Source organism: Rhipicephalus sanguineus, chromosome 10 (genome assembly GCF_013339695.2).
Source record: "Rhipicephalus sanguineus isolate Rsan-2018 chromosome 10, BIME_Rsan_1.4, whole genome shotgun sequence".
NCBI lineage: Eukaryota > Metazoa > Arthropoda > Arachnida > Ixodida > Ixodidae > Rhipicephalus > Rhipicephalus sanguineus.
In genome coordinates, this window is record NC_051185.1 from 113,077,100 (window position 1) to 113,098,898 (window position 21,799).

At 46.2% G+C, this 21,799-nt stretch overlaps 1 protein-coding gene across 1 annotated transcript in view; it reads right to left on the reverse strand.

The window, feature by feature from the left end:
• Positions 1-21,505, reverse strand: part of LOC119406667 (glycoprotein-N-acetylgalactosamine 3-beta-galactosyltransferase 1-like) — a gene marked incomplete at its 3' end in the record, with an annotated part of 34,632 nt that extends 13,127 nt beyond the window's left edge. Inside the window, exons 1-3 of the mRNA XM_037673397.1 lie at positions 21,241-21,505; positions 19,292-19,631; positions 2,797-3,151 (exon numbers count right to left, since the gene is read on the reverse strand). Of these exons, the coding sequence (XP_037529325.1) occupies positions 2,797-3,151; positions 19,292-19,631; positions 21,241-21,505 (960 nt within the window). The remainder of the gene's footprint in view (positions 1-2,796; positions 3,152-19,291; positions 19,632-21,240) is intronic.
• Positions 21,506-21,799: the final 294 nt, after the last annotated feature.

The following is a 21,799-nucleotide window of genomic DNA, read 5'->3' on the forward strand; positions in this document are numbered from 1 at the left end:
GGATCCTCAAGAGCCGTGCTGCGCTTTCGCGAGGATAAGTGATGTCATGCACCGGAGCCGGCAACTCCAGCGCACTCCGCCGCCGTCGGTCTGCGCTTTCCAGAGGAGTGACGTCGTAACCTTGGCAGACGTATTGGCGCCGGCGCGCGCGCAGCTATTCGCCTTCGCTGTGCAGTCGCCGTCTGACACTGCGCTGGAGCCGCTTGATAGCGCCTCTGACTGGCGTTTGCCAGTGTGGTATAGCCACGGAGAAGGAGAGCGCAAATGCTGCTCAACGGCGTAGAAGAGCGGACAAGCTTAACTCATCGGATCCCGATGTAGTTGCCTGGCAAAATAAATATACATGTGCCACATAACACGTATACCGTGTGTGTGTCATTGGGGCAGTAGTAAGCATGACAATCAAGCTAATCCTACACAATCAAGAAAGCTAAGAATAATTAGCCGAACCCTTGCTAACGCTACGTTATCCTGGCATAGCTGAGCTAAGCCACTGCAATTTTATTCTTCTGGGCGGAGGGGTGGGGGGTGGGGGGAGGGTCACAGGCTTAACAATGCCGAAGCACCCGCATCGTTTCATTCTTTACCGCGCGCGGGGCTCCGATTTGGAAACTGCGCTTTTAACGACACCAAACCTTGAGTGCACGTGATCTTAGAGGCTCCCCCGTAGTGAGGTGCTAGTTTCTTATGGTATTTAGGCGGGCGCTTCGAACTGAAGCAAAATTGTTCTCATAACGACGCTGGCATTTATTATGCGATGTGTTAGAGCACTTACGATTCAATTTCGGAATTACCAGACAGAAAGTTACAAATTACAGTAAAAATGTCACAAACAAAACTTTCGCTTTCAGAGGTCCTTTAAGGCAAGAATTCGCGAAGATATTACCAATATTTTTGCCCCTGCAGCTATATGTATAGGATAGGTGTATTTGTGAGACTATCGTGCTGTCTGAAAAGTACGAAACGAAAGCTTGGCGTCTATTGCGCGCGATTAAAAGGCGAGAGCAAGGGCAGCACGCCATTTCGAGATTTAGTGTTTTTCAAGCGCATCCAAGCGACTTGTATACACACATCCATTGCAAAATAACTGTTGATTCACAACCGGGAAGCCAGCCGACCACTCCTCGTACGCTTTGCGCTTATCAGTCGGCGATTGCGGTTCGCTCTCTGTGGCGATAGTCGATATCGTTTTGCTTTCGTTTTGTCCGCCGCGCGGCATGCCTCATCGCGCCAATTGTGAAAGTTGAAGGTCTGTACGCCATGTGGTGTGAAAAACGGAGAACTAAAAGCGATGTCCCAAATTCCTGGGTATGTAATTAATAATATCTGGGGTTTAACGTCCCAAAACCACGATATGATTATGAGAGACGCCGTAGTAGAGGGCTCCGGAAATTTCGACCATCTGGTGTTCTTTAACGTGCACCTAAATCTAAGTACACGGGCCTCTACCATTTCGCCTCCATCGAAATGCTACCGCCGCGGCCGGGATCGAACCCGCGACCTGCGGGTCAGCAGCCGAGCACCGTAACCGCTATACCACCGCGGCGGACTTCCTGGGTATGTACAAGGTCGACCACATGTAAGGTGAACATCTCATTGGTATTCAAGCCGGTAAACCCAGAACGTTTATTTTATTTCACGAGTGAAATATCTGTTACATGACGTCTAATCATCGTGTCGATAAACACAATAATTATTTTCAGAATTGTATGTTAAACATGAGCTTCTATGAGGTATCGAATACTCATGAGGTGTTCACCTCAGATGTGGACGACCCTGTATAGGGCTGGTCAAAAGTTCCGAGGCCGCAACGCCCGGCCGAGGAGCGGCGCTGCCATCGCAATCACGCCTTCGCGCACGCTGGCGTCGATCGTGCGCGTGAAGGGGGGGGGGGGGGAGGGGTGCAACCCTCTCCCTTTCTTGCTCTTTTTGAAAGGAAAGCGACGTATAAACTTGGTTCGTCATGTTCCCTCACTCTTCGCTCTCCGAATTTTCCTACTGGCCGCGTGCAGCGAGGCGGCAGTGTTCCGGAATATGTTCATGTGTTCATCCAAAGTAGTATAAAAAGTATTGAGAAAATGAGGTCAAAACGTTTTACTACCTTCTTTTTTATGTAGACCAGGGGTCTCAAATTCACCTCAGCTAGGGTGCCGCTGTCACAAAATTTAGTCCAGCAATGGACAGAAAAGAGGTATGACCGGATTGGGTGGGGGGGGGGGGGGGGGCAGTAGTTTGTACAAAATGCCAGCTAACGTTGCCATTTGATGGCCGGCCTTTCCCATATCTCATGTATGGGTCCTTTCAGAAGGGAACTTAGTGTCTGGATTCGAACAACATATCGATACTGATCGCCAGAATGAGCAAAATCTGGACGCTGATTCTCAATGCAGAGCTCTTGTTTTGCGGCTATGTTTCCAGACATGCTGAACACGTGGGGTACTTCCAAAAATAATGCTTGAGACCACTAAATTTTGTGTCGCTCATGAGCATACTTATTCAGGAAATAAAATAAAATATAGAAGGAGCACAGTCGGGCCGTTAGCCAAACATCTGCGGGTCTCATGCGGCCTGTGGGTCGCGTGTTTAAGACCCCTGATGTAGACCATGTAAAGCTGTGGCAATTAGAATCGCACATATATGTCAATAAATATCAATTGATGTGCAGCAAACACTTATAACTGCAGCTCAGCAGACGTTCTTGAGGAATCGCGGCAATTTCGTTCACCATCGTATTCTCCGCGCTCGGAGTTTCTACTCTGTTTACTTATCCTCGAATAAGGTCGTTTGCATACGCACCAGCCGCACGGGGTACTTGGCGTATTTCCAAATCCACCAGTGGTACGGAAGCGTATCCTGCCAGAGATAGCGTTCGACGTGCAGCGGGAAGAACCGGTCTCGACCCAGGGCGTCACGAGTGTCACCGGGCGGGACTCCGACGTGCATAAGGCAGCGGCCCAGCTCTGCGTCCTCGCTTCCCGCCCCGTCGGCTCGGCACTTGCCTTGCATCATGCCTTGCTCGACAAGGCGCCGCAGCGCCTCGCGGCTGAGCACATAGCCCGCGCCCCCACTCATGTATCCTTTGGGTACGATTGTCCGGAACGGATAGCCGAAGTAGAGCGCCTGTGATGGGTCCTTGTCCAACAAGAAGTACCTGAAACGGCGAAGTTTCGTCTAAATAGGCAACAGTGATGCCAGCCTAAGTCAACGTTTTATCCCTAGATTGACCACCGAAAATACCCTACATTGCTAAAAAAATCCCTAGATTTACTTTTTGATGTCGTCACTCGTTAATTAACCTTCAACAAAGTATAAAGATAGTTCGCTCTGTGGCCCAATTCATATGAATCTTTCTTCATCAAGCGGAAAGAATGAGCGCGGAATGTGCACGTTGTTGAAAGTAGCGCATTTAATGCCATTTGAACATGCCTACATACGCCTCATTGACATTTTGACAATTAGATGAGTACTTGTCGAGTTACACATATAATTATGACTAATTAATTAAACCTCATTAACGAAAAAAATAGCAGTGGCTACTCCAGTGTACTAGGAACAATGTGCAGTAGGTTTGCTTCGCGTAACGCCGTTCCTCTTTTTTAAAATTGTGCTGCGTGATAGCTGGGACACCCTGTATATATGCCACCGGGATGGACGATGTGCACCGATGACGTCGTCATGACACCACAATCTGAAGTCATGATGACGTCATTGCGTGACGACATCGCTCGCTCGTGGGGGATCACGTGTTTTTTTTTTCTGTTCGTGGACGGGCGCGGAAGGTTCGGCACAGGTGCGTAGTTTACAGATACGCTATAAAAATTTTGCAGTGTTCCGAAAAATGTGAGAAGTTCGTGTTAGGCATAAACATGAAGGTTAAGCAAATCTGCGTTCAGTGGAAGCTTCAAAGTGCCTTGGATAGGGGAAGCGGCGTGTTCGGCCAGACGCTTCCCTCTCACAGCAAGAAATTTCAGGAGGCGGGCTGTCAAGTGTAATAGAGAAAGGTCGGGAGTTCCTAATGGAATAAAAGTAAATATGAACGTGAAAACAAGTCAGGGGCAGCGGTAGATTTAACACGACCTAGGGTTAGGGGAGTGAAGTTAAGTGTTTACTTTCAGAAATGGCAGGATTCAACGCGGATAGACTCGACAGCTGGCGAACAGTCGAAATAAGAATAAAAAACATTTACAGTATAGGTCGAAAAAAGGTACTTAAGGGCACAGGGTAAGCCCTATACGTCCCATGCATTTCTGGCCACCTTGAGGTACCGCTTTCTCAGTGACTAAAAGGGATATCCACATAATGCATATATCATTTTCTTTTCAAATTTTCCCCTATTTTAACTGTGCTAGATTTGTTAAAGTCTGACTAATGTTAGAATTTCGGTAAATGTTTTACCACGAGGACCCCGAATTTGAGTTAATTTGCATCAAAGTGCATAACTTCAATTCTGGCTCAGTAGTTGTATGTATTTATGCGAAATACAAGGAAAAATAATCAACTGGTTATATCTGAATACATAAGAAATAATGGTACTTAAGTAATAAAAAACATGGTTTCGAGAGAATCGAGTTTAAAGTTAGAAAACAGCTGAAAAGCGAACATACTTTGCTAAAACACCGTTAAACTATTTTATTTGGCAGCTACAAACTTGTTAATCATTGCCAAAGTCAATTTTTCACTTTCGAGCCTGTCGTCTTGCTTGCCTTGCTTATTTTGTGAGCTGTCATGCAACTCTATCCGCGATGTATCGTCGATTATTGTGGTCAACGTTTTCCAAAAATTGACTGTATGTTGGCCAGGCTTCAATCCTAATTATTTCAGAATTTTGCCTCGTGCGATACTGCCTTCATTAAACGAAAGAACAACATCCAACGTCCCACTGCTTAAGACTATAAAGCCTAAACAAAGACAGCAAGGACTCTGCGACGCAATTCCTATTAGCTCAACACTTGCACCGCACAGCTTCCACGCGCATTTCGGTCTAATTGCATCAAAAATAATATTCATGTCCATTAGAGCATACCCGTTGTCACCCTGCACGCGATTCACCTCGAAGGACGCTGAAAAGAGTGAGAGGTTCAACGATGAAGAGCTCCTCAGCACGTCGCCGGCATTTATTCGCATTTACAAGAGAACTGTATTAGTTGCCGCGAAATTTACTCTTGCTGAAGACCTTCGTTACCCTCAGCATATCAACTTATCGACAGGCACGACAGGCACAAGGTGTAATGAATAGGAGCTGAAAGTGTTCGAACAGACGCGCTCCGAAGAACAAGTGCGAATAAAACGGCGCACAGCGTCTTCGGACTGCCTTAGAAGTTGCCCGACAATTTCTTATACCAAGCTGGCTCCAGACAAGCATTTTGGCTTTCGTGCACGAAGTTTGTTTAACACTAAAGTATTTTATGCCGGGGTCCACCAAGACTTTCATGACCAGGGTTGCCAGGTCGAAAAGACAAACAGCCAGACAACTGGAAAAACTGGAAATAAGTAGCTACATTGAGCTGAGGGTAGTAAAAGCAGCCAAAAGTGGCCACGCATGTGCGCAAACAGCTTCCGCATTTTTATTTACAAAAGCCTTTCGGTGAAAACACAAAAGTTAAGAGAGGACACTCCGCGAAATCTGGCTTCAGGAAGTACGTCACGACTACGTAACGAACTAGTGCTCTCACCAAACGCCAGAGGACGCAAGCGCGAGAAAAGAAAAAGTCATCAATCCAACAGAATTGTTTTTACAAAATAATAATTATACGCACAAAGTTGGCGGGTTCTTTATACATAAAAACAATTTACTCATCACACCTTACTTGGTTATTTTTATACTGTCATAAACACCATCTCAACTGTCACCATCTCAACCAGCCGTACTGTCATAAACACCATCTCAAAGCGACAAGCCCATGCATGACAGCAAGAAGGTTTCGTCCACGTCGGCTGCGTCGGTGTTTTCATGTGTGAGACAACAGGTGAGGCACGTTTGCAAGAGAAGCTTGTACAATGACATGTTGTTAGGCTAGTTGGGTCATTCATTCAGGAAAAGGTTACAAGTGCGCGAATAAGACGCCATGTAAGTAACATAGAAGCCCGCACACACACTCACGTTGCTCTTCGTGTGTGTGCGTGTTTCTGACCTGGTGTCTTATTCGCGCAGTTATAACCTTTTTCTGAAGGTTGTAACGACGGCGAGGTTCGCTAAAAAAACAGTTTGCGGCTCTATGCGGCAGCTAGACGTGAACATTGTGCAACGTATGCGTCAAGCCGAGGCGACGCGTGCTGCGTCTGCCACCGATGCGAGCGTCTGTGCGCTGAGCTCGGTGCGAAACATTCAGGAGCGTTCGCTGGTCCTCGCATGCTTCAGGGCGCGTTTCCAGAAGCCTCGGACCACGAATAAATCCTGGCTTTTCTGGTATATTGTCTCCTGTGGTTTCTATACGCTCTTTTTTTTTCAGTGCATTATTTCGGTGAAACGCAGTCGTGACTTGCGACTTGATTGTTATGTGTATTTTACTTCTTCCTTCTTCAACTTTGTGCGCTGCGTTTTTGCCAGAGATCCTTACGTTCCAGTGTGTCATACTTCACCAGCTTCTGCCAACTCTAACGATGTGTGCGTTGCCTGTGTTCTCTCTGTATTTGTTACAATTTATTTGCAAGCCGAGATGCATTTGTTGTCTACCTTGCATTTCTGTGCGGTGCTGTTCTCATTTTGTGCTTTTTATATGTTCAGCCGCTACCGTGCTTTGTAATAAAAACATTGCGGATACGCTGTGTCTTTGATTGATATATAGATTGACCGCTTGTTCCAAAAGAAAAACACAAGCGCGATAAATGAAGCCGTAGTGAATTATTATTTCCTGCATCTATTTCTACTATAACTTAAATGAAATAAAAATTACGTCACGACATCAATTCGCACGAACCATTGAACTATACAAAATAGGGAATCGCTAATTGAAAACGACAAACAATAGCTTTGCCATTTGGGCGAAGAAATAAGTAACTTTCGCCATAGCCAAACGTCGGTTACGCACAGTAATTCAAAATTCGCGCCAGTGAAACCGAAACAGGAAGCGCAGGCCACTTGCTCTCACCAACCACCAGGTGCGCGAGGGTCGATTGGGCCGCTGGGGTCTATGGGAGTGTCCACTCTTAACTTTTTTTTTCTTTCTCTATGGTGAAAATGTACATATGTGCAGCACGAGCACTTGAAAATCACAATTCATGAGATTCCAGCATACATTGTTGGCTTTAGTAATCATTTCAAGCATGATTTATTGTCGCAAGAGGATGCGACAATAAAAATGAGTCTACGGCATGGGTGCGCTGAAAATCACAGTTGCTCGCGTTGAAGAATGAATTTTAGCCACTTTCAGAATAATTTCGTTTGTGATGACGAATCCAGAGTCGCAGTCCATACCTAAACCTAAGGAATAATATAAACCGTTCGTCGGATATCCTAGAAGGATTTATTAGTGCGCAAGTTGGTACGACATTCTAAAGAGAGTACTAAAAAAACCAGTACACAAAAGGCAAAGCCATCAAGACAAGCGCTCACTAAGAACAGTTGTAAGCGAGCGCTTGTGTTGCCGCGTTGGCCCCCTTGCGTACTGGTTTTTCAGGGCTCACTTAAAATGTTGGATACCTGATTTCTGATGTGGAGTGCAGAGCGCCATGGATACTGAGCGCTTTCGATTCCTGTTGACTTCCAATTGTGGCTTAAAGCTGCGTTCACCAATAGCTGGTCTGCTAAATGAGGCCCCATGCAACAGTTCTCGCTGAGTCCCAGCAGCATGTATCCAAAAGGATTTTGTTTTTGCGTGCGAGAGGCCAGCTCGACTTGCAAGTTACAAATGTGTTGTTTTTCATATTTGCGTTATGATCGCCACCATTGACTCTTACGCCTGCTTAGGCCACTACGCCATCCTTTTCATTAAAGTTCAGTATCTGCGTAATTAATGTGCCAAATTCAATTTTCGGAGTTGGAAGCACGCTTTGACTGCCATGCTTTGACACCGTATTGCCACACGTGCTTCTCGTTTTCTGTGTTTTACGTTATCGCCCCCTTACACGTGTTACTGACTGCCTTGCGCTAACCGCGCCAGAATGCCTGGGAGCGTTCCAGATTATTTTAGGATTATCTGTTAGGCTTGAGCGCGGAAACGCGAACAGCCGAGTCTGTTGAACTAACGCGGTCGCCAGCGATAAGGCTGGAATGTTCGAAGTCTCATGCATAAATGCCGACGCGCCTCACCGCAGATGAGATTACCGACGGCCGACGCCCTGTTCGCCGCTATCAGTGTACAGCGTAAATTGCTTGTACCTTGCCTTTTCATTTCTCCAGGGCACGTGGTTCGCCAAAATAAAAAGTTTAGTCCTGAACAAGCCGACTGCTCCCTTCGTCCACGTCACCACCCCGTGACACTACACTCGAGTACGAGTGGCTCAAACGCCACCAGATATTGATAATTTTTCTGAAATGGCCGGAACAAGAAAAAAGTCAAAAGGAGCTAAGTAGCCAAGACTATTTTTCTGCCGCCACTGGCCTAAACATGTAGCCAAAGTGGCGCAAAGTAGCCAAACCTGGCAACCCTGTTCAGGACGTATTTCCGTCACGGAAATGCGCCAGCAAAATGACGCCATCAAATGGCAAAGAAAAAGAAACTAAGAAAAAGTTCCGTTGGCAGGAGCCAAACCCACGACCTCTCGGTCCGCGACGATGGCTGGCAGGCGTTGAGCCCACTGAGCTACCGCCGAACACATAACGGAAGCTACATCAACGCGCCTTTTATCTTTCACACTTTCCTCTCAAAGGCTCTTGGATGGATGGATGATGTGAGCGTCCGCTTTATAACCCAGGTAGCACAAAACGGATAATTGACGTTTTATAAACGTTTATCTGAGACAATAAAACCGTCTAGAAGACGTCACTGAATAGAAACTAAAGGTCTAGAAAACGTCGTATATCTCGTCTAACGTCCGGCTAGAATCCGTTTTTAAGACCAACTAGAAAACTTTTTAAAAACGTCGCAAAAAATGCCTTTTCTAAAAGGGATTGCCGGATACCTAAAATACCCCATTGCATTGTCTTAAAAAAACGTTATCTTGGCGTTTTTAAGGCGTCATGCAGGATCTCATTTCTTCTTGCTGTTTTGTTTTTGTGCACACAATTAGTGCACGTTTATAGGAAGGCGTCTCTCTTACAGTAATTACTTTTACTTTATTCTGTAATTACTATTACAGAGTGAGCGCTCGGTAGATTCTCAGAGAAAAGAGGTCATGTCGTAATTTATTATGAAAAAAAGCAACGATTCCTGTACAGCATAGCAACGTCAAAATCACAAAATGAGATATAGCATGCAACTAGATAACATTATACATAAGCGGGAAAAGAACACAAAATATCGCGGTAGTTAAAATGCAGCTTTATAGGGCCCAACCTTCAAGAACCCAACCTGTTGTTGCACGATTCATCATTAGCAAAATTGTTGTCAAACAACTAACAATGTAATATGACAAAACTTAGGATCTGGCACAGCCATTTTGCAATATGCGTCGTCTCAATTATCTCTACTGAATGAAACCCAAGGATGAAGTGAAGAGAAAATGTCGAAAATGGAATGTCGCTGAAGCCAACGACTCGACAAGGGGACTAGTTTTCGTCAGGGCCTTGATGAAGGCCTCCATGTTGAAACGTTTCCTCACCGCTTCATCTTCCGCTGACCTTTTTTCTTGTGAGAAGGAGAGATAGAGAAGTAACAGAGGATAGGCAGGGAGGTTAACTAGCGTCCAGTATGCTACCCTACTCATGGGGAGGGGAATGATGAGTAAAACTAGAGAGGAAGAGGCATATTTCACAACACCCACACACAGAAGAGTGTATCACAGGCGGTCGCTCAATTCTGCTGCCTTCAAGTACTGCAGGAGGGCTCGTGTGGTTTTCTGGGCTGATGTGCTGTGAAGACAGACTCCCAAAATCTTTCCTTGAGTAAAAGGCCGACCATCAAGTCTCCTGAAGGCACACTGGCACTGGAGGGTCCAGTGATGTTGAAATTGGGGACAGCGACACAAGAGATGATCGATGATCTACACAGTTGCGGTTAACGCACATTGATGAATCTGCCATACCAATCCGATAGGTGAATGAGTTAGAAGACGCTGCACCGAGCCACAGCCAACACAGCAACGCAGCAAAAAAACGTGGACAGTAGAAGTGGACAGGAGTAAGCGCTATCCTGTGCACTTCTACTGTCCACGTTTTTTTTTCAGTGCGCTTCAACCTAATTTTCCAAACATGAACGCAAACCAACTAACCCAACTCGCCATCTTGCTCGAACACAGCATTGTAAGCAGGAAAGGAGGCATGGATCAAGCACCTGGTGTGTCTCTCTCTTCGTTTCAAAACAATCGTTCAGTAGCGCTACTTAGGACCACAGTTCGTCGAAATCGCAATGTGTGGGAAGGCACTCTGAACACATGGTTTCATGACATGTTCTTGATAGAAATCACTACGAACTTCAGGAAGTCTTCTAAGAACACTACAAAGGGCATGACAGTTGTGCCATTAGCAGCATGGGCCAGCGTTCCACGTCAAACATATTTCAGCATAATAGCCGCATAATAGCCCTAGTGCGATATCTTGAAGTTGCCGACAATCAAAGACGCTCAAAAAAGTTAATTGCTTTATAAGTTGTGACCTTTTGTTTTTGTTAAAGTTCCCAAGGAAAACAGAAAAATGTGAATCTCTTGACATCCTTAGTTGGTGCAGTCTTTGTTTCAAAACATCTAGGGTGAGTACCACCTGCAATAAATAGGAGAAAAGATCATTTCATTATATGCTATAATACCTGAATTAGGACGGTGTGAAAAGTTGAAAACTCGATAACACCGTACGGGGACAGAGAGCGAACCTGCTATATTTAACCAGGCACAAGAGACGCGCAAGAGAACCTCTTGGTTCTGCTAAGAGCTGCCGGCTTTACCGAGAAAGGAGGAGGTTAACAGAGAATGGGAAACAAATCACAAGTCCGAAAGTGCATCGAGATAGTCAAGGCAGCCCTGAGAAATCACAGCACTGAGAAAAAATGCCGAACTCCTCCCCATAAAATGCGTCTTTGACTCTCATGCCCTCAGAAATTCGCAACTAACAGAAAAGCGTGCCCAGCATCTCGTTACATGCAAGAAACCATGAACCATTACGCTGTTGCTGCAAAGATGATCTCATGCACGAACTTCAGTGACCCAATAAAACAGATGACACATGCCGTAACTTCCAACTATGCAGTTTTAGAATTGGGTTCGCAAAGCTTTGCGTTAGCGTTCGTCGCCACTGCGCAAGCGTTATACGCTACGTACACAACAGACACTATTTTTGCGTATGCTATTGTAAAACTGGCTACTGCGCATGCGTCGTACGCCATCGTCTTGCGTACTCACCTCACGTGGCGGAAATAGCATACGCGCCCAACGAATACGCTGTCTTTGCGTACCCTATTCTAAAACTGCCTATTACGCGGCACACGTAGCTTAAGCTGGCGTCTATCTTGAAACTAGCTCATCAAGTGGCCAAGAAGAAACATAGTCCTCTTAATGAAATTAGGTTAACAAATATACAGTTACCGCTCATACTGAAAATCCGTTCTGCGGAAACCCGCAAGGTGGCGGAAGGATTAAGAAAGGGAAAATAGACAACCACCCATTTGTAGCACAAAGCCACAAGGAAATCCATACGGATTTCCTTGTGGCTTTGTGCTACAAGTGGGTGGTTGTCTATTTTCCCTTTTTTAGTATCCGCTCATGTTCGTTCGAACATGAACAGAAACCCTGACCTGCATTTACGTTTCGACAGCTTTATCATGTATGCTGAACAAATTCCGCGGTCACGTACTGCTGAAACATGTCGCACGTGCAACCGGTGATGAAATGGAACACGCTTTGTCATTTGTCGTAGTTCTCAAATAGTGAGCGCAAAGGAATGAGAATTAACTTACCTTCGAAAATGACAGATGCCCGTTGTTTACAGAATCCAGAAATTCAAAGAAAACTAATCACACATCAACGTATCCACGTTCGTTCCTCGAGCATAGAAGAAAGGAAGTTGCGAGAGCGTACCGCGCGCATGCTGATCAGTGCGTTTTTCCGCAGGGAATCTCACGGGATTTTAGCCTAACCGTGAGTCAGCGTAACAGTCGCTCCACAGAGACATACTTGATCGGATACACAAGTTTAACAAGCAGCGAATCATAGTTTCTTCACAGCTGCATTTATAGCTTCCATGAATCACGAAACAAGCCCGAAATATAGAAAAAGAGGACATGGCCGGCGAGCGCGACCGCCCATGCGAAATCGGCGAGCTTAATTGATATTGCAGAAGCAACAGTCGCGCGGATGTATAGAGTCAGCGCTAAGACCTTCGTGAGGAAGTTAGACGGTTATCGCTGCGAGTAAATTACAGTAATTAGGCAAGGTTTACTGGTTAACGAACTTTGAAGTCTTCATGATTGCTGATGCAATGTCGACACCACACGCCTTTACCCTTTTGCGCGTTACTTCCTTTATCGCAATTAGAGATGGCGTGCGCATGCTCTAGGTCAAATTTCAATTGGCGGTAGTTCATGCGGGCCCATGTATGCATGGACCAAATGGCGCGCGATCCGCTGCTCGGCGAGAAAACGTCTTATAAAGTGCGTCTGCTAACGTCACAAACAAGACGTTTTTAAAACGTCCAAATTGGTTTAGAATACAACAAAAGTATTCAAATATCTCTTTACAAGACGTTGCAGACAAAAAATGGTCTTAAAAAGTGCGTTTCCTAGACGTAACCAAAAATAGATAATACGGCTTTTCTGTGACGTTTTGAAAACGTCGAAATTGGTTTAGAATCCGTTTTATCCCATTTATCCCTAAAATTGACGTTTTCTAGACCATGTGTGCTACCTGAGAAAGCGGCGGTGACGTGTGCGACAAGGATCGGTAAAAAGAGCAAAAAACTTCGTTGCCTCCGCAATTAGCTCTAGCAAAGCGCCGTTGTTACGGCCGTCCAATTTGGTGGGTTTCCAATGGGAGAAGTGTGATTTCGTCAACGCTTTAACACACCGCGAGGTGGCGGCTTGCCTCGCCACACAAACCTCTGTCACACAAACAGGGCGGCCTGATGATTGAGCAAAAGCTTCCAGGATTATTTTATGCTGACGATATTGTCTTATTTGCTGACAGTCGAGAGGATATACAGCAGCTGGGGGATATATGCGGAAGGGAAGGGGAAGCTCTAGGAATAGGATTTAGTGTAACAAAATGTGAATTGATGGTATTCAATGATCCTTGTGATCAGGCGGTGTGAGTACAGGGCGAAGAAATACCGAGGGTGAGCGAATACAAGTACCTCGGAGTATGGATAAATGAGGGTGACAGGTACATGGAGGTACAGGAAAAAACGCCAGGCCTGCGCTGAAACCGCAGCACAGTCACAGCGAAAGCTGGAAGAGCGGCGTTTCTAGAGACCGTTAAGCTCTCTTGGGGCTACAATACAAGTACACTAGAAAGGTACCCACTACGCTATAAATCACAATTTTTGTGAAGTTGGGAAGCACCTACTAAGCCATTATTCGTCATTCTGCGGAGAAGCGAGGCACCAGCTACACGTCTGTAAGGCATTACGTGCACTTTGTTGACGCGACGACTGATGACGATGAAGAATTATGGCTCAGCCCTTTGTAATGGGTTGGAATTTTTAAACGGCCCACCAATTATGTAATTTGCATTGGGTGACGCCCGGTCGCTATTTCCCTCTCCCGTCATGCTGTATAACATATGTTGACGTGGGAGAGAGACGGAGGGAGGCGAAGAACTTTACTGAGAGCCCGAGGAAATGGATCATGCGCTTATGGGCTTCTTTGGCAACCAATACAAGTGCACTTGCGAGGAAGCCACTACGCTATAAATCATTGTAATTTTACTGAGACCCCGAGGAAGTGGATCATGCGCTTATGGGCTTCCTTGGCAACCAATACAAGTGCACTTGCGAGGAACCCACTACGCCATAAATCAATGTAATTTTTGAGAAGTAGGGCAGCATGCACTGTGCCATTTTTCGTCATTCTACGGAGAGCGTTGGTACCTGCTAAACGCATGTAAGGCATTATGCGCACTTTGTTGATGCTGTGCCTGATGACGATGAAGAATTATGGCAGAGCCCTTTGTAATGGGTTGGAAGCATTCAACAACCTACTCGTTGCGCAATTCGCATTGTGTGACGCCTGGTTACAGAATTCGCGTTGTGCGACGCTTGGTGCTTATTTTACTCTTCTACCACGCTATACTGCATATGCTAATGTGGTTCCTTCCCGACATGAAGCCTCTATAGGACCTTTTTGCAAAGCAGTTTGAAGCACCGGCATGGCTCAGAGGTTGAATACTGGGCTCCCACGCAGAGGACCCAGGTTCGAGCCTCGTTCCATCCTGGAATTTTTTTCCTATTTCGTTTTTTTTTCTTATTTCGAGCGATACTGGTTACGGACACCGGCGGCGGCGGCGGCGGCGGTGGACAACTACGGCGCCAAAAACGGCCGGTCAAATGATCTCATAACAGCTTTCTCTGTAAAAAGCCTCGGCAGCAAAAGGAAAGAGGAATGCCGCAATAATGAAGCACAGAGCGTTGTGGGGATACAATAGGTACGAAGTGCTTCGAGGTCTGTGGAAAGGTGTAATGGTTCCGGGGCTTACTTTTGGGAACTCAGGGGTGTGCATGAGGGCAAAGGTGCAATCGGGAATGGATATAAATCAAAGGACTGTGGGACGCCTCGCGTTGGGTGCTCACGGGAAGACGACAAATGAGGCTGTAAAGGGCGATATGGGATTGGCAGGCTTTGAGGCGAGGGAAGCTCAGAGCAAAATAAGGTTCGAAGAAAGCTTAAGGAATATGAAGGAGAGTAGATGGGCAGAGAAGGTGTTCCGTTATCTGTATACGAAGAGCGTGGACACACAGTGGAGAAAAAGAACTAGGAGGCTCACTAGTAAATATACGGCTGGTAGTGTAAGCTATATGTCAACAAAGAGCGTTAAGCGAAACGTTAGAGAGGCGGAGAGGATTTACTGGACGGCAGCTATGGATAAAAAACCGGCTTTGAGTAACTACCGAAAGGGAAAAAATGAAATAAGGAGGGAGGCATTTTACGATAATTCAAGGGGAAGCGCTTTACTGTTTGAAGCGAGATCGGGTTGCCTTAGAACGGGTGGTTATAAAGCGAGATTCAGTAAAGAAGAAGAACGATGCACATGCTGCGGGAAGATAAGGAAATGGCGGAGCATGTTCTGATTGAAAGTGGAGACATCCCCCCAGGTGTACGTTTGGGCACGAGCCTACATGAAGCCTTGGGTTTTAGGGACAATAATGGAAAGCTGAACACACCCGCGATTGAAATAAGTAAGGGACGGTTAGAGTATTGGTGGCAGAAAATTAGAGAGAAAGGACAAAAATAAATTTTGGGAAAAAAATAAGGACACTCTGCCGTAAAGGGCAGAGAACTGGGCTGAGAATTAACGTTTTTTTTCCTGTAGTAAGATAGATTTTATCGAAGTAGAGGCATTAGGCCAATATAATAAAAAAGAAAAAAGGAAAGAGATTTTTTTGTTGAGCCAGGTGGCACAGTTGCCACCGCCCCGTTATAAAGGGGACGCTCATAGCATCCATCCATCCATCCATCGCTCATAGCATCCATCCATATAGAAAAATAGCTCTCCGATGCTCGCCTGGCTGTCGCACCGCGTTCCGCGCTCGCGCTGTGAGAATTAACGGTCAGGCTAGAGGGAAGACGCGTCGACGCTTGTCGCGTTTCTGTTCGCGTTTCACGACGCTTTGAAGGAGTGGATATCGAGTATCAGTGTTTAGTATGTGCTTGCTGATGCCATCTTTGCGCGGGATTCACCGTATAAGGTGTCCAGGTATATCTTGACAACTTCAGCTACCGCAAGGGTTAAATCATGATCATGGGCGTTAGTCGTCGGTACGAAGACGTGCCACTAGGCATCAACGTGGGTGCGTCCACATCAAGCGGTGCTATGTCTGCCAAACAACAACAGACATTGTATAAGCTCTCATATACCAATGCACTATAAACAATCAACTACTTCTATGACGACACGTTTCACTTTCGGGTTACACCCATTCCTATGACGGGGGGATCAGCCATTTTTTTTAATGAACCGTAGGCACGGACCGTGTACTAGGGGCTTGTCCTGGGATGCGTATTTACTCACTACATGCTTTGGGAAAAACTGGTTTTCAGCCACAAAAGAAAAAGAAATCGTTTTTAAGGAAAGCACGAATGTGGAAAATATGCACAAAGGGACACCCTTCCCAAATTGCAAAGAAAAAAGAATCATTTTTTCCTACTTTGCCTTATCCTGTGCCCTAAATGACTGACTGTGTCACCTTCAGATGTTGAACTTAATGAAGAAAGAAAGGAAGAAATGGCGATAGCCCAAATGCTGCCCTGCGATACATACGCTCCCTCGCCACCTGCTCCTTTCCCATGACGCACATACAATAAAGGAATTCATCGTCGCGCGGAGAACAAATGGGCGAAAGATGCCTGGTGCGTGCGCATTGCCGATTGTGAAAAACAGCGACTGTTCGTGGTTCTTGTGAGATATTAAGAGGATAACTTTCCTCGCTACACCGATATGCGCATTAATCAGGTCATCGATGCATTACAGCTCTGCCTGTCAATGCCATCGCGTCAAATAAAGACGTCGCATCTCTTACCAGGGTTTCCAGGTCTGGCTACTTCGCGCCAATTTGGCTATTTTTCTTTTTAGGCCGGTAACGGTAGACAAAACGCCTTGGCTACTTGGCTAATTTTGGATACTTTCTTGGCTCCCTAGATTTGAAGCAAATGATCATTATCTTGCGACGTTGAAGACATGGCGAGCGAGGCGTGTTCGTGGCCCCAAATTTGAATTTGGCGCCTACATAACACAACAGAAAATACCCCTGGATACGTGGCTGGGACTCGAGGAAACGCTATTGGGCAGGGCTGGTATTTTGCAGACCACCTATTAGTCCCTTTATGAAAAGTCATGCAATACGCGTGAGGAGCGTGCCATATATGCATCGCAAGGACTTCGTCATCATGCACGCAATGGTTGCTCAAGTCAACAATTTACGCTTTAATCTCAACAATTATGTTTTAAATGCGAAGCATTTCTTAGCGAACTTCTGCGACTTTGAGCGTATCTATCTATCTATCTATCTATCTATCTATCTATCTATCTATCTATCTATCTATCTATCTATCTATCTATCTATCTATCTATCTATCTATCTATCTATCTATCTAGCCGCCTACGACTTTGTGCTCTCCTGGTCGCTTGGTTCATCGAATGTGCACCAAAATTGGTATGGCGTAACATGACTGTATGACGAACATAAGTGACAAGTCATAACCTGAAAATCATGACACGCATGTCATGTACAGCATGATTTACATGCTACGCTCATGGTGCGCTAGCGGCCGTTTCGCTAGTTTGATATACACCAAAATTGGTATCTTGCGACGTGACTGTGTGACGAACATAAATAACACGAGTTAACATGAAAATCATGACACGCATGTCATGCACAGCATGACTTACGTGCCACGCTCATGGTGCGCTGGCGGCCGTTTCGCTAGCTTTATATACACGAAAATAGGTATCTTGCGACGTGAACGTGTAACGAACATAAATAACACGAGATAACATGAAAATCATGACACGCATGTCATGCACAGCATGACTTACGTGCCACGCTCATGGTGCGCTGGCGGCCGTTTCGCTAGCTTTATATACACCAAAATTGGTATCTTGCGACGTGAACGTGTAACGAACATAAATAACACGAGATAACATGAAAATCATGACGCGCATGTCATGTACAGCATGACTTACGTGGCACGCTCATGGGGCGCTGGCGGCAGTTTCGCTAGCTTGATATACACCAAAATTGGTATCTTGTGACGTGACTGTGTAATGAACTTAAATAACACGAGATAACATGAAAATCATGACACGCATGTCATGTACAGCATGACTTACGTGGCACGCTCGTGGGGCGCTGGCGGCAGTTTCGCTAGCTTGATATACACCAAAATTGGTATCTTGTGACGTGACTGTGTAATGAACTTAAATAACACGAGATAACATGAAAATCATGACACGCATGTCATGTACAGCACGACTTACGTGGCACGCTCGTGGGGCGCTGGCGGCCGTTTCGCTAGCTTTATATACACCAAAATTGGTATCTTGCGACGTGAACGTGTAACGAACATAAATAACACGAGATAACATGAAAATCATGACACGCATGTCATGCACAGCATGACTTACGTGCCACGCTCATGGTGCGCTGGCGGCCGTTTCGCTAGCTTTATATACACCAAAATTGGTATCTTGCGACGTGAACGTGTAACGAACATAAATAACACGAGTTATCATGACAATCATGACACGCATGTCATGCACAGCATGACTTACGTGCAACGATCTTACGTGCAACGATCATGGGGCGCTGGCTGCCGTTTGGCTAGGTTGATCTACCTGGGAATTGGTTTTGCGTGACGTGACTGTGTGATGAACATAAAAACACGAGTTATCATGACAATCATGACACGCATGTCATGTACAGCATGACTTACGTGCCACGCTCATGGGGTGCTGGCGGCCGTTTCGCTAGCTTGATATACACCAAAATTGGTATCTTGCGGCGTGACCGTGTGAGGAACATAAATAACACGAGTTAACATGAAAGTCATGACACGTATGTCATGTACAGCATGACTTGCGCGCCACGCTCATGGGGCGCTGGCGGCCGTTTCTCTAGCTTGATCGACCCCGAAGTTGGTATTGCGCGACGTTACTGTGTGACGAACATAAATGATAGGAGTTAACATGAAAACCATGACACGCATATTTCTCAATGGCATACAAGACGATGTATGCAGCTCATTGCGGGCTGCTTCGCATTACATCGATTCCCACAATGCGTGGGATCTGCCGGCTTTTTTGAAGAGGCGTTACCGTACATATTTACATTGCCATCAAAAGTCTTTTGCATTTAGTCATTGAAATAAAAACTTCGCGGTTGTTTTCATACAAGCGTGGCTACATTAGGCTACTTTTACTGCCGTTAGCTCAAGCTGGCTATATTTCGGCTAGTTTCCCGAATTTCTTGTCCATTTTCTGCCTTTTTGAACTGGCAGCCCTATCTTGCAAAGCCACGTTATTTGACAGTTCTGCATGACTAGCATCATTTGCTCACCTTAGGTTCTCGATGATGACGTACGTGTCGTCATCGGCCTTAAAGAACCAGTCGTAGTCGTTGATGTAGTTATTGTACAGCTCGACGAGCGACGCCTTGGTCTTTGCCCAGAGTGCATTGCGGCGCTCGGCCACGCTCAAGTTGAGCACCACCGACGGCTGTAGTTGATCCTCGTGGCTGCGGCTTGTGCTCATGAACAACAGCCGGCTGCAGCGGCGACCCCAGGTGGCGGCCACGTGGCGCGCCTTGGTTACCGCGTTGTTCGGGTTTGTCAGCACCCAGCACAGCAGACGGACACGTCGGCGCAAGAGCTCACGCGACACCCAGTTGCTGGAAGGCGCTGCGTGATTTCACTGTGATTTACAGGTGCATATGTAATCCTAAAAATGGATATCGCAGGAGTGGGCTAGAAACAGAAAGATTGCGCAATGCGTGTGGAACTTAATAACGATATCAGCAGCTGTCAATGAGACTCGATGCTTCGTTACAAAAAAACAAACATCTCTTTTCCTATCCATTTCATATGCTTCTATATTTTTGTATTACCGCTCGACACATGTTCAGCTACAATATGATCACGAGCATCTAAATTTATGTTGGCTGCACTTGTTTCAAGTATGAAATAAACATTCCACGTCACGGAAGAGCATGTTCCAACATTTGATAGCACAATACAAGGTGCTGTGTTTAGGTTTAACCATGCTGGCATAAACTGGCACAAAAGCTTGGAGGGAGCTTAAGCTTCGCTTTTGGGAGGGCCACGCGATGGCGTTGTCAGGCCTGGTTCGCAGTGCCTATTTGCTTACGCATCACCGTCCGCATTGCATTCGCTTGGTATGCCTCACTTTTTGCTTTACACTAAACCATCATTGGATGGTACAAACATCTGTGCGCTTGACATTGCTCATTGAAAGCCTTGTTAGGGCGGCTACTGCAATAACGCTGGCGAAGCGGTCACTGCGGGTTTGTACGGCTATATGCTCACCAACGTAGCTACACAACTCGTTGATGATGTGGCTGCTGAAGATGATCAATTGTAGCTCAATCCTTTGTAATGGGTTGGCAGCTAGAATTCACCCACTCGTTACGCAGTTTCCATGGTGTGACGGCTGGTGCTATTCCACGCTTCTGCTACGCAATACTACATCTGTAATGCGACTCTTTTCCCGATATGACTACTGTACATGGTATTTTTACTAAGCGGTTTCAAGCCCTGGCGTTCCTCTGTCAAAATAACGTGTAGATTATTTTGACAGAGCAACGCCAGGGTATGAGAGAGCCACAGTGAGCGGACTGACGAGTGAGTTTACTGAGCCACGTTTGCGGTCCCTTACTCCCTGCACCTCTGTACCCGTTAACCCAAGAGCTTTCTCGTTGCCTCTTACCTTCATACATGACTAATATTCCAAGCTGAGCGACGGCCGAAGAAGTACGTCGTCTAAGGCAGCTCACGCTATTAGAAAGGCAGTGACTTCCTAATCATGGTAATAAGCGTCCGATGATGGTGTATCAACAGCTGCTTTACTCATCAGCGTGCACAAAAAGGTGGCTGCTCTTCAATATTTTATTTTCGATTCCGTAGGTGCTAATATCCTTGCCATCATTTCTGGCTCATTACTGTGCAGATTTGCAGATCGGGAAGCCGGTGATGTCTTCGCAGGATACTTTTCTTATATTACCATTAATTTGGACATCCGATGACTTCACACATATTTTATGAACCAAAGGGCACAGGCGTGTAGCTTCAAGCTTAAAGGAGCCATCGCGAAATAAAACAGACGAAGGCGAAGAAACATAGGGAAACAGCTGATCCTGTGTATTTCTTTGTCTTCGTCTGTGTTACATATAGCTCTGCCTCGTTCAGGACGCAATATCAACTCGCCCACCAAACCACCTTTCTGAATCGCAGAAGTGCTCGATCCCGATACCATCGCTATCGTCGCACGTACCCACGCCATGATCCGAGCTGTTCAGGTCGTACAGGATTGGGGTGCGTGGAACGCCAAAGGACAGCGTGCGACGCTGGCGGATCAGCTGTGGACGCTGCCCAGAAGCGCCGTCCAGGAATCTAGTCTCTGGCAGCCAAGAGGTCAGCGCAAGTCCCAGGGAGAGGCCAGCGAGGAAGATCGCTGCTCTTCTGCACACCCCGTCGTGGGCGCTGCGACGCCGGAGAGAGCGACTGCGCTGCCCGTCGGGTAAACCTTTCCACGCCATGAAGGATTTCGTCGGCCCAGAGATGACACGCTCGCAGCAGTAGCGCTTCTGGTTTTTGAAGCCAAGTCGACGCCACTAAAAGCAAAGGATCGATCTTTCAAACAGTACGGGACGAACTAAATCAAATAACAACGCAGGGCACATGAAAGCGTACAGGATGGCCACGGCGGTTAAGCAGAGTATTCGGAGAAAATGGAGCTTATTTACCAGAAAGGCGCTAGAAACATATAAGGGCACGCGCAAATACGACAATGAAACAAAGTGGCAGTTTAACCCGGCAACCGAAGCACTAAA